Source organism: Python bivittatus, unplaced genomic scaffold (assembly GCF_059951505.1).
Source record: "Python bivittatus isolate LINGU-HERP-01145 unplaced genomic scaffold, Pbiv_v1 ctg000960_np1212, whole genome shotgun sequence".
In the NCBI taxonomy this organism is placed as follows: Eukaryota; Metazoa; Chordata; class Lepidosauria; order Squamata; family Pythonidae; genus Python; species Python bivittatus.
In genome coordinates this window covers 11,614,045-11,627,170 of record NW_028277124.1, presented here as the reverse complement: position 1 = coordinate 11,627,170, position 13,126 = coordinate 11,614,045, and the positions used below count along the sequence as shown (strand labels likewise).

The 13,126-nt window shown below is 56.1% G+C and overlaps 1 protein-coding gene across 1 annotated transcript; it reads left to right on the top strand.

Annotated features, from left to right (window-relative positions):
• The first annotated feature begins 2,200 nt into the window (after nt 1-2,200).
• Nucleotides 2,201-7,269, top strand: NKX3-2 (NK3 homeobox 2). The gene is made up of 2 exons (XM_088131480.1): nt 2,201-3,012; nt 5,955-7,269. The coding sequence occupies exons 1-2, from the start codon at nt 2,514-2,516 to the stop codon at nt 6,524-6,526; spliced, it is 1,071 nt and encodes a 356-aa protein (XP_087987606.1). The 5' UTR covers nt 2,201-2,513; the 3' UTR covers nt 6,527-7,269.
• The last annotated feature ends 5,857 nt before the right edge of the window (nt 7,270-13,126 follow it).

The window sequence follows — 13,126 nt, the reverse complement described above, 5'->3', positions numbered from 1 at the left end:
GCGGGGCCGGACTGCCCCCGCATACGCCCGTCTCCTCCGCTGGGGGGTTGGCGGCGGGCGCCCTTCCCTGTGGTGGAGCGAGCGAGCGGGACGGCGCTACCACCTGGGCACCTGCGGCGAAGGGAGGGGACTTGGCCGCTGGGGGCGAAGCAGGGCGGCTCCCCCAGCCCTGCCCTGCCCTGCCCTGCCCTGCCCTTCCTCCGCGCGAGGCCCACACGCGCCACCGCTCAGAGAGCTATCAGGAAGCCGCGCGGGTGAGGCAGAGGGAACTCTCCGCTACTGGAAAAGGACGTGCTCCCAATGGTCAAAGAAGAAACGAAAGTCGCTTGATAATCTGTACCCGCGTGCAGGGAAAGGCGGGGGCAGGAGAGGTTTCAGCTGGGGATTCAAAGTTCACACGATGCTTCAAGGAACCGTTCTTGAAGATGTTACTGGTTCTACGGGAGTTGTGACTTGGTTTTATTAAAACCGTTGACTAGTCTCAATGCAAGATCGATCAATAGATAGATGGGGGGGGGCAGGCAGACACACACATACCCACACAGACACGCACACTTATCTCGGCCTATTATTTTGAGGAATGTGTCCTAACCCACAGAGTGGCACCCCCGAGTCGTTCTTGCCTTAAAGGAAATGCAGGAGCAGCGTTTTGATCTCAGGCATAGCCCCCACATCAGTCCGCCAGGAGCTGCGAGTTTCAAAAATGTGCGGGCCTGTCCGTCTGTCTCACTTCTCTCTCTCCCCCCCCTCCCCCCGGCCACGCTCCGTTTCTTTAGTCCTTATGAATCGTAAATTCCCTGGCCTTTTTTTTTTTTTGCAAATAATCTACAGTATATCACAAATTTAAACCTCTCCTAATTCCCAGTTGCCCAAATCCCTTGGAGGTCCTTCAACCCCATTTTAATATTTGGAGAACTGACACGTTTCCTACAAAGCCTATTCCGCGTAGAGGTGCACACATACACACCACCTCTTCCTTTCACTCTGCAACCCTGGAACATCCAGCAACTGTCTGAGATTGCCCATATTGATAAATATTGGACTGATTGATACGTGTAATATTGGACTCTATCAGCCACCACTTCCCCGAGGCAGATCACTTTATTTTTGCTCTGAATTCGTTCAAGATTCCTTATGTATAAAATTGATTTACACACAAATTGATTCGTCCACAAAGCAATGCGGTCAGTTCTAGAGAATCGTCCCATTTCCTCCTCACCTCAGGGTGAACCTTATCCGTGCTACGCTAAGAATATGTTTTAAAAATAAATCAGTTTGCAAACTTGTCCTGCACATAAGCACCATTGAATCAGATACGTGGAGTGTGGGTCCCTGTCAAAGGACATGGTAGAGATTTTTTTCTGGAAACATCGCTTCTAAATTTTCTGTTGCAATCTAAACCCTGCACGTAATTTACTCGCTTTGAAAAAAACAACAACGTGGGACTCTGTTTTGCCTAGCTTGGTTCTGAGCAGCTTTCAAACGGCATTTTCTATGTTGAGACGAAAACGTGCCCTTGATTCTCCCTCCGGGTCTCAGCCTTATGAATTCTCAAGCATCAAAAGACAAGGTCGAGGTGCACCTCCACATTATAAGCAGGTTCTTCGCTATCTCTGAACGGATTTCAGACGCAGAATATAAATCACAGTGGAAATACCTTTTCCTTTTAATTTCATTCCATGCAAAGCAGATGGCCTCTCAATTTCAGCATTTCTATTGACGGAGAAAGGACGGGGCAGTAATTATCATAAAACCTCAAATAATAATAATAATAATAATAATAATAATAATAATAATAATAATAATAGTTGTTGTTGTTGTTGTTGTTGTTGTTGTTGTTGACCAACAATGATTTCGCTCATATTGGCCTCTGATGCGACGTCATCCCAGGGTGAAATTGACGTCACCACCCCAAAGGCCTGGGCAGGAAACGTCCCTGGTGCAGCAAAGGCTTCGGCAGCTGCTCGCCCCACCTACAGGCTGAGCGTAACTACGCTGGAAAGCCCCCAAAGGTGCACCCCGCTGTACTGGCAGAGGCGCAAAAGCGGAGAAGAGCTGCGCCGGGGAACTCCCCTTCCTGTCCGGCCGGGGTCTCTTTCGCAGGCAGGGCCTGGGCCGGGAAAGGGTTAAGGCGCGCGCTCCAGGACGGGACTCCCCCGCGGGCCGGAAAAGAGGAGCAGCCAATCAGCGCGCCGCCCGGGAGGAGCCCCGCCCTCGGGGCAGGGCCGGCCCCGGCCCCGGCCCCGGCGCTCTGCCACGGGACTGACAGCTGGGCGGGCAGAAAAAGGCGGCCGGAGGCCAGCGAGCCCGCAGAGGCGCGGGGCGGGCCGGAGCCGGAGCCGGGAGCTGCCCGGCCGGAGTGGCGTCTCGGCAGGTTCGTTGCCGGCCGAGCTCTTTATGGGAAGAGTGCGCAGCGGGCCCGGGGGCGCCGACGGCGGCGCCGAGGGCAGCGCCCAGCTGAAGGCAGACCTCCCGCTGCTGCCCGGGGCGCCCGCCGAGCAGCCGGCCCAACCATGGCCGGGCGCGGCGCTAGCCCGGCCCCGACGCCTTTCTCCATCCAAGCCCTCCTCACCAAGAAAGAAAGGGGCGCCGCGCGGCCCGCAGCTCCCGCCCGCCCCCGCCCGCCGATGCCCCTGCCCGGCCCCGAGAGCGCGCCCGCCTGCTGCTGGCGGCTCTTCGGCCCAGACGCCACCCCCCTGGGCCCCGCGCTCCGGCCGCCGCCGCCGCTCCAGGAGCAGCCGCACTCCGGCCCCGCAGCTCCCCGGCCGCCCCTTTGGGACTCGGACTCGGTCCTGAGCGAGGAGCACGACGGCGACAGGGAGGACGACGAGGAGCAGGAGCGGGGTGGCGGGGAGGGCCACGCGCCCGCTGACGCCCGAAGGCCCCGAGAGAGGCCGCCCGGCCAGGGCAACGCCCGATCCCTCGCGGGAGGAGCCGGTCCGGAGGAAGACGGTCCTCCGCCGTCCCCGCACAGCCAGCCCCCGGGCCAAGCCTCGGGGCCGCCGACAGCAGGTGAGCCAGGGGCCTCCGGAGCCGCAGAGGGAGGACTCTGGAGCGGGACTTGATGCGGGGGGGGGAGGGGGGACAAGGCCGGGTCAGCAGCCTGGCAGGGGCCGAGTCGCGCTCCTGCTCTCCGGGAGCTCTCCGGGCCGAAGAAGCTCGGACGGGAGGGGGCGGGGGGCGCAAGGCCGGCCTGAGCGCTTCTCTCCCAGAGGGAAGATGGTCTCACTGGGCACCGAGGGCGCCGCGTTCCTTCCCTGCGTTCCGAGAATCCTCCGGGGCTGAAGCATTCTGTGCTCTGGTCCGCCGCTAGAAGGCCGCCTTCCGAGGGGCAGCGGCGTCATCGTCGGCCAGGGCTGGACGGTCTGGTGCCTCGCCCCGCTCCCGTTCAGGGGCTTGCATGGCCCCGGCCCCCGGGGGTAAAAAGGCGGCGTTTGCCGGGCCTGGCGGAAGAAACAGCTGCAGACCCACCGAAACCATTCTGGCCCCCGACCGCTGCTGCTTTCCCACGCCGCCGCCGCCGCCTCCCCTCGGGAAGAAGTTCGTTCGAGTCGGGAAGGAGCATCCTCTCCCAGCCGGGAAACGGGCCGTGGAGGCGGAGGGCCGTCCTCCCAGAAACTCGGCCGCGCCTGGAAAGGCTCCGCGGGGGAGCCCAGATCCCTCGACCTCCCGCCCGGCCAGAGGCTGGGGAACGTCGCCAACTGCGCGCTCATCGGCCGCTCTAGTGGGACCCGGCGCACTTCCGAGCCCGCACTGGCTCCCATAGTTGCGGAGGCCCGAAGACCCGCCGCCGCCGCGTCCCCGCGAGCCGCCTTCCGACGGACAAAGCCTTCTCGCCGAGTCTTCAGACTCTTCTTCTCGGGGAAGGCGAGCCCAAACCTGCTCGCGAAGGAGTCCTTTCCCGTAGGAAATGGATTGCGGCGAAGCCTGAGACCGGAGGCGAAGAAGGCCCTCGTCCTCCTCCCTGCCGCCCCCCAGGCCGACTCCGCTCCCCCCGCCTCGTTCGCTCGCTGGCTCTCTCATCCTCCGGGCCTCGCGCGGGACACGCGGACCGAGGAAGTTGCCCGTCTCCGGCCGATCGAAGCCATTGCGCTTTCCGGGCCTCTGAAGGGGATCCTTGGGGGCGGTTTCAGGGACCCAGCGGACCGGAAGCTTGGGGAATCCCGCGTGCAGAGGGCAGCGGGGAGGGTGCCGGCTGCTGGATGGCGCCTCCCTGGCAACTGCCGCACTTGGGTTGAGCCTGGCGGCGGGGCAGGCAGGGAGAGGCGCGTCTCCTCCTCTCTTCGATCTGTCTCGGCCACAGCGAAGAGTTTTCGGCCCTGCCATTTGGAGAGCCGGGTAGCGGGAGAACTAAGGATGCGTCCGTCGTCCGGGAGGTACCGCCAGGTCCGAGGAGGAGCTCCAAGGAGGCACAGAAGCGGAAGGCCCGAATGGAGGGGCTTCCCACCGCCTTTCCCCGCAGAGGAAACACTTTGCGACGGGATCCGGAGGCGCTGAGCACGGCGGGTGTCTTGGAGGTGAGCGGACAGGGTTGAGCCGCCTCGCTCCTCCGTTGTTGGATCACGCCCGTCGTGGCTCTGGCCTTCCCTCGGAGCCATGCCAGGGCGAGACCTGGTTCGCTCGTGGGAGCGACGGCGTCTTGCTAGTTCTTGCTAGTTCCGTGCAAATTAATCTGCTGCAAGAACACTTAAGACAGAGGAAGGGGCCGCCCTGCTCCGACCCTAGTAAGGACTCGTGGTGGTATCCAGCATATTTCCCACAGCCTCTGCCTCTGGAGGCTCGACTGCTGCCGGAGATCCTTTCACCCCAGCGTGAGATTTTGGAGCAAAAGGATGCCTGGGAGCTGGAAAGTACGGAGCCAACTGAAACCTGTTGGATTTGACGAACTGCAGCTTATTGGACAAAGTCGGCGGGATAGACTGGAGCCTGGTGGCTCTGCTAACAGAGAACTTACTCCTGCAGGATTTGCGCGGAAAGTGTGGCCGTTGGGAAATCAAAATATGCCAAAGTTGGGATGTTGGAGTTGGGATGGAGGCTCTTCTCTGTTCTGCTTCTTAATGGCACTTCGCTCCCCCCTTCCCCACCCCTTCGCTGGACAGGCTGGCGCCCTGATTTGGCTGCGGGATTGTGTCGCTCCTTCCTTGCGTTGGGCCGCCTCCTCTCAGCCCCACGTCGCGGCCTTTGAAAAACGAGGTCTGCAAGTTGGCAGACAAAAGGTGCGCGCCTGGACAGACCATCTGAGGGACAATCCCTGCCTGGCGCCCCCTCCCTTGTTTCGAAGGCGCTGCCTCTGAGTCTCCTTGGGGTTGTTCCCTCACAGGGCAGCCCGTTGGGCGTCCCTCCCAGCCCAAAGTGGAGCCCCCTGCCCCCTTGGCTCTACCAAACTGGAGAGGAAGCAAAAGGAGGACTTTGGAGGGCTCCGACCATGCCTTGAGTTTACCCTGACCCAGATGAATGGCCATGCGAGCGGCTCTCCCTCCCCGTTCAACCTCATTTGTTTTACACAAGTATTCTGCGTAACTAGAGGCCGTTGCTCCCGAAGGGCTTAGCTATGTGCGTGGCTGTGCGGGAGAAGCCCAAGAAGCAGAAAGGCTCAGGAGCCTGGAGGGTTCACCAAAAAGTCCTAGAGGAGGACTGGCCCGCTGCTGGTGGGGAATGGAGAAACGATGGCGACCTCCAGCAGCAGCGCCTTGCCTGGGCTTCCCTCGGGAGGCAGTTTGCCTTGAGGGGATCAGGAGAAATGTAGCATCCAACGTCTACTCCAGGCCCAGCGGAACCGGACGGGACGGGGAGCCCATAAGGGCCCTCCGGAGCCGGACCGAGGCTCCCTCCAGCAAGTCCGAGTCTCTCTGCAAGGGGAGAAACCGGGGTGGTGGCAGGGGAGCGGCGGGGGTGCGGGGTGCCTGGCACCGGGGCCACCCCCAAACTCTGCCTTTCTTCTCTTCCCTCCTCAGGAGCTGGCAGCCACCCAGAGGACGAGGAGGAGGACGAGGAGGACGGCGACGAGGGCGAAGAAGGCAAGCGCGGCGGCAAGTACTCCAAAGCTCTCTCTGAGGAAGACGAAGTGATGTCGTCAGCGGGCGCCCCGGCCCCGATGGCGGCTTCGACGGCCCAGAAGCCCCGCAAAAAGCGCTCGCGGGCGGCCTTTTCTCATGCGCAGGTCTTCGAGCTGGAGCGGCGCTTCAATCACCAGCGCTACCTCTCTGGACCCGAGCGCGCCGACCTGGCTGCCTCACTCAAGCTCACCGAGACGCAGGTGAAAATCTGGTTCCAGAACCGGCGCTACAAGACGAAGCGGCGCCAGCTGGCCGCGGACCTGCTGTCCGCCGCGCCCGCAGCCAAGAAGGTGGCGGTCAAGGTGCTAGTCCGCGACGACCAGAGGCAATATCACCCGGGCGAGGTGCTCCGGCCGCCTCCCCTCTTCTCCTTCCAGCCTTCTTATTACTATCCCTATTACTGCCTGCCGGGCTGGGCCCTTTCCGCCTGTGCCGCCGCCGCCGCCGCCGCCGCCGGGGGCATCCAGTGAGGCTCGGGTCCCGGAATCCCAGCCTCTCCAGTGCCCGAAGGCCAGCGGGTGGGTGGAAGTGAGGGAGGCAAGGAAGGAATGGAAGCGCTGTCGGGGGAAAGCTTGGGACCTGTCTCCAAGACAAGGCCCGGTTCTTCCGGCTGCTTCTGCTTTTCTGGCGCTGCGTCTCCCGCCTCCTTTCTTGCTTCAAAACTATCCGAACGCCGCCAGAACAGAGTCGACCCCCCCCCCGCCGCCCCCGCTGAACAATCGAGTTTTTTTCAGGGCAACCAAGCGGACCGTTTTCCTGCTCCAACGCTTCCGAGGAAATCGGGCAGTGCCCGAGCGGCGCGATACGCGTCTTCCGTTCACTCTGACCGGGCTGTGCAGGAGAGCTTCCCCGCGGCTTCCCGCCCTGTGATCTGACTTTCTCGCAGTTATGGGGAGCAATCTGGGAGATAATATGATTTTAGCACTTTTTGGTTGTATTAAAATTGTTGTTGTGATTATAATAATTATTTTTATATTCAGTGTGAATTTTATACTCGGGCCTTTGGAGAAAAGAAAAACGTTATGGTGGGAATGTTCATGCCATTTGGTGCCTGTTTTTGCCTTTCTTCCTCCCATTTCCCAGTAAATGTCCTCCTTTTTTAGGTGGAGAGCTGCAATCAACCATGACAATTTACTTCCATTGAATTGTGAATATTTGTTTGTCCATCCCTTCCCTGTACTCTCCCCCCTCTAATTTATAAAAATCAATTTAACTTTTGGCGATTGCTTTGTTGCTTAATTTTAAAAGGGCGGTTGGTTTGAACTCTCCTGGGCTGCTTGGAGCAACGTGAAGACTTTGGTTGCCGCCTAGAGAAACACGAGTTTCAGGCCCCAGCCGTGGGACACCTTGATCACTCGCTGGCTGCCTCGCTATGGCGGGGGTTCCTTCTCTTGGACTTGGCAGCCACAGGGCATTTTGGTCACCAACCAAAATCAAGGGGTCTTTCCCCTGAAAAGAAATGAGCTGATTGTGGGACACCGCGCAAATCCGCTTCAGTTTCCTTGGCAGTTAAGTGTGATCGGGGGGGGGGGGGGGGTTATGCCTGCACCAAGAGGCTTGGAGGCTTGGAGTTAAATTTGAACCCGGTAACTGAATTGTTGACTCAATTTAAGGAAGGCCCAAAGTTAACAGTCTTCAGCAACCACCCTTTCTCTCCGCAGCTCCCTTCTCCAGCCAAAGACTTGTTCTCGTTCTTGTTTCTATTTACTGTAACAAAATCAAAATATCGTTTTCTTCATTTCTGAAGAAATAAGTAGGCAAGAGTAAACGGGTTGGCGGGAGGGGGAAGGAACAAACGGAAAAGCAGCGGTGTGGCCCTTGCAGGAGGAATCGTGATCCTTCTAGAGGCAAGATATTTAATAAGAGAAGTCAGCAATATGCTTACAAATCCAGAAAAATAAAAAAACTGTGGGTAAATGGAGAACCGATCCAAGCCAACATTCTTAGGAAGTCTGGGGACTCTTTGGAAGATGGCAAATGAAAGTGGTGGATTAAGCAGCCTTTCTGTCAACTGGGATGTGTAAAGGGCTGCACTGTATCAAAAACGCCGTGGGAGCCAAAACAGCAGGCTAAGCCATGCGGGGAACACAGCGCCTGTGGAAATAGTGTGAAACCCGGCGACTGCCTCGATTTCCCTTCTGGAAGGTGTCTGGGATGCCTGCTTAGCTGCCTAGAAACCTTTGTCCAGCCCAGGGCTCATGGGGTCGGGACTCTTAACCCTTCAGTTCTAAGAAGCTCATGGGGATTCTCCGCGACCTCCGGGCCAAACCCTTGCCTGGTTCCGCTTCTTGTGCACCTTCACTTGGACACGCATAGGAGGAAAAGGTCTGGGGCCAGCTGTGCCTGTAAGCACAGCCAGGGAATCCTGCTTCTGAGCCCAGCTAAATTCGCTCGGCGCCACAGAGAAATGAGTTTGGATGCAGAGGAAGTGAATAAGGCAAATGGCTGTGTTCACACAAGACGCTGAATTAAATCGGCGCCGAAGGAACTGGATGTCCTGCTGCTTGCTCTTGAGTGTCTGGCTGTCCGAAGACAGGCTCGGAGCGGATTGCATTTCCTCTCGGCGCTCCCAAGTTTTAGGGTCTTCTGAAGGGAGCCAGCAAAGGCTTTGGGAAGCCAGTGTTCTGTTATCATGTAATCCTGATAGCGGGGGTGGGGGGGGGGGAGTTGAAGTAGGGAGGACGGCACCCATTTTCTTCTTTTGGTGCAAATTGGAAGGTTTCTGAACCCTTTCACACAACCCACTTAACCAGTGCCTTGTTTCTGGTGATTAAAGGTTTGGTAAGACTGAGATTCAGTGCTTGTGCAGACATCGGAAAAAACAAAAAATCAGCAACCCCCATGTGTTGAGTGAAGGTAACCAGCTGTCCCTCCTCCTCCCATTTGGTGGGTTTCATTTTTTCAATGAATTGTTCTTTCCATCTTCAATCTCAAGAAGGCTGTAACATTTAATCCAGCTAGTATGGGGATTCTTAAACCTCGAAAGTTGCATTCTAGCTCTAACGACCTCAAGGGACCCAAACTCATAAATGTTGCATTTCTTTCATTTCAAACGCTCCACCAAGACTGGAGCGGACAGGCTGTCGAAGTTGGAAGAGTCACTTTTCCTGGCTACAGCCAACCTCTGCTTTACGAAGGGGCAATTATTACAAACTCTTGCTCGCTTTGGGCTGGAGTCATTCCTCATCCCTCTCCCTCTTTTCCTCAAATTTGCACTTAAATTCCTCTATTAATAAGCTATAATTCGTTGGTAGAAGAAACTCTGCGCAATTTAGAATTAAAATTTTGATTGTCTGTGAAGTAATCAGAGTAGATTTTCTAAGATTCATACATTGGCCAAGTAGCAGCAAGATTCTGCGCTCAAATGTTCATTCTATCAAGTAGACCTTGATACCTGTACCTATTTTCCTTGGACTCAGTTTTCCTATAAATGCACAGCAGGAACTCATGTACCCACGACACCGGCTTTCAGTTAAGTAAAGGGAAACTAATTTGTGCACCCTTGATTTCAGAGTAAATAAGTTGGTTCAAGCGCATTCCTGATTCCAAAGACTGAATAAAGAAAAAAATAATAAAAGGAATAGTTTCAAAATATAAAAGAATCACAAGACATTTTTGTTTGTTATTCTTCCTTCCCATATCCCAAAAAGGCAGCAGTTGGAGGGGTCCTGAAGATGCGCAATTCTTTAACTCCTGCCCCAGGGCAACTAAGGATGCAAAGTGGCAGGTCTCCTCTGGAGTAAGGTTCCTTTTCATCCCTGGCTCAGAATAGGTCGGCCCCTTTCAAATGGTGCTTCAGGCTCCTTGAACCTCGGGTCTGGAGTTGAAGCAAGGCAAAATGGCCCATGCAGAGGAACCTTCTTGCTGTGGGCCGCGGGGCAGCAACCAGCCCCAGATCCCAGGAAAACAACATCCCCTCAAGGCCAGACCTCGAGGTGGCGGGGGGGGGGAGGAGTCAAGTGTCTGGAAGTGAAAGGGAGCCTTAGAAAACTGCTTTGGGGGCATTATCCCTGAAATGCCAACCTTCCTCCCACTGCCAAGGGGAACTCAAAGGAGCTGGATCTTGCCAAGTGGGAGCAGGGCAAAGGGCACCCGGCACACCTGAAGGTGGAATGAGCCTAATTCCATTAGGACTAAGGTCCCCGGAGCTTCAGGGCTGGCCTTCTCACAGCCCTTGGCAACTTGGTGTCCTCCCCTCCTCCCCAAAAAAAGAACAGAGGAGGTGGCTAGATGTTGCTGTTCCCTCCCATCTTTCCTTGCCTGCAGTTACCTGAGGCACAAACAGGGCCTGGCAGTCCCTTCTTTTATCTGCCCCACCACCTCCACCATACACCAGTGAGTACTCCCTTTGACCCAGGGTAAAAGTTGAGCTTCCCCCAGATTCTAGCACCAAATAGGAGTGCCTCAAGGTGTGTAAAAGGTGTTTCGGTGTTGTCCTGAAGTCAGGGGGCTGCAGGGCCTGGGAACCAGGGGATCCCCACTGGGAAGAGACCATCGCATGCTGGCACAGCCAGTTCAGTGAAAATAGCCCTTCCTTAGGCTTCGGCTGGAGAGGCCCAGCCTGCCTACAAGACAGCAAGGAGAGAAAAGGCTGAGGGGCGACTCAAGCAGGGGAACGTACCTCCAAGTTCCCAGGCCACCACAATCCCTAGCTCTGTGGAACTGGGGCCCCTTGTAGCCAAAGAGGGGAGCTGGGAGCCAAGGAGGACCAGCCCGTCCTTCCAGGGCAACGTAGGAAAGTCTTCTGAGAGCTGAGGGCCCTGAGGCTGAGGCTGCTGGATGTGGGGGCGGGGGAGCAGCCAAAAGTCGGCGATGGATTCCCCCAGATGTTCGCTCTGGAGACAGATGCGACCCCCGGCCCAGCCAAGTTCAAGCTCTCTAGCCGACCTAGAGCAGCAGCTGCTTCCTGTCTCCGTTGAACGGGCTGGGCTATGCCGCAAAGAGTGTGCCGGCTGCTCCTTGGGGCAGAGACGCTGCCCTGCAGGGTGGGCAAAAAATTGCAAGGGAGGGGGCCCAGGGGTTCTGTGTTGCCTCTCCGTGGCAGGAACAGGAGAGTGGACAGGCGGAAAATCCCTCTAAGAATGCCGCTGCTCCCAGCTTGCCTGCAGAGCCCCTACGGCCTCAAGCTTTGGCCGGCTGCTCAAGGGGCAGGCAGCGGCTGGAGGCTCCATACTGGCAGCCCAAGAGCCGAGCGGACCTCCGCCCCTGCCTCCCCAGCCAATCTGCAGCACTACCGGACGAAGGAAAGTGCCGGGGCCACGCACCCTTTCCCCAGATCCTGCTGGAAGGACAGCTCTTGGATGCTGCCCACGGTTGCAGAAGTTCTCTCCCACTTTGGGGGGCTTGTCAAGGGCGGCTGGAGGAGGGATCAAGGCTGCGGGGAAAGGAAAAGAAGGGAAGAGTCATGCTCTCTGTGCTGCCCGGCAAGGCCGAGTGGCAGGAGCGCTTTCAAGGCTCCCTGGTGGATTGGGCCTGGCTTAGGATTTCTACTCTTCTTGGAAGAGAGGGTCAAAACAGCAGAGCTACTAAAATGAAAACCTTGGTCAGGAGCAGGACCCACACATTCTCTGTTCTCTGTAACCCTCTGCTGCCATGGAGTTGATGGGGCCAGGGCCGAGCCCACTCTGCAGACCCCCAGAGTCTCGGAGTATCATTTCTTCTGCAGGTCAATTGAAACACGCAAGCAAATAGACTGGGATCAAAATTTAGCAACTAAATTGAAAATAAATATCAATACAGGAATGGCTGGATGAGTGTGGTTGTGTCTGGGAAAATCCTTCTACCCTTTTTGCGCTGCCAGGGATGGAGGAAAAAAGTGGAGGGGCAGGGGGTGAGTTTCCCTGCCTCTTGAACCTTGGTCAATTATTTTCAGAGATGTGTCAAAGAAAGGGATATCAAGGGGGACACCCACTTTTTCTTTTTAACTGATTCACCACTGATAAGCGAACACCTTCTTGAAGGAATAGTCATTGCGACCTTTTCCCCTGTTAACAGACTTCCCCCTTCAGAGCAAGGGTCTCTGAGTACCCACAGAACACTTCTCCACACCCATTTTAGGATCACTTGACAGAATTTAAGATCAATGGTTTCCAGAGCACATAGAGGGGAGCCTACTCAGGATGAAGCTTCAGGTCACTCTCTTTTTAGAATTTTTAAAAGACCTTTTTAATAGAACAATTTACCCATGAATCCTCTTTCTTCAGCGGAGGAAATGTACAAAGGCTCCCGCCCACCGGCCCCTCCCTGACAGATGTGGGATTCTCCCTCTTCCCTACATGAAGCTCCTTTAACCTGGCTTGATAAAAACCCCAAGTTTGCCCAACACAATTGCTGGATTCCCACGGCACGAGGTGATGGTTTAAAGCTGTGTTTTGATTCACACCGTCAGCAAGCCAGCAAACAGGAGAATCCTGTGGGGCGAGGTTTGTGGGCTCTTGTGCTCCGTAAAGGGAAGATGGCCAGTCAGACTCACAGTTTGTCTGCTCTTCTCAAATGGGGGAGAGGAAGACCCACCAGCACACGTCTGGGGGAGCCCTTGGGGGTCCAGGGTGAAGGCTGCGCTGCCTTTGTAAGGCCTGCCTAAGCTCCAGGCAAAATCAACCCCAGGCAGAAAGCCAACCGAAGAGCAAACTAAGTAAGGTCTTTTCTGTTGGGAAGAGATTTCAGAATTGCCTTTGGGTTTTATTTCTTATGCCGCTACGAGTTCAGAGCTTCTTACTGTCTGGAACAGCCATTCCCAAGCTGTTGCCTCTCAACATAAAAAGGGAAGGTTTATTTTTCAATTTCCAATCTCTTCTACAGTTCTAGGATTTTCTTGGTCCTTCATCTAAGCACTAACCAAGTTTGTAATATTATCTTCAGGCAACTTGTGGAGCTGATGGGAAGTGTAGTCTGTCCGTTTAACTGAGTGAATTTAACTAACCTGGCCTTTTTAGGACTTGACATAATTTATTGTGATAGGTGGACCTAGATATCGTTTACTGCTAACACTAAGCCATGGTTTGCTACTCCGAGTTGTTGCCTGGGTTCGCCTCGGCATTGTTAGCTCACTCCTAAATGGTGGAGTGCAG

Bases quoted from the DNA above. Each gene is read 5' to 3' on its own strand.
- NKX3-2 (XM_088131480.1), top strand. From the start codon at position 2,514: ATGGCCGGGCGCGGCGCTAGCCCGGCCCCGACGCCTTTCTCCATCCAA. The intron at 3,013-5,954 runs GTGAGCCAGGGG...TTCCCTCCTCAG, and splicing joins CTCGGGGCCGCCGACAGCAG to GAGCTGGCAGCCACCCAGAG.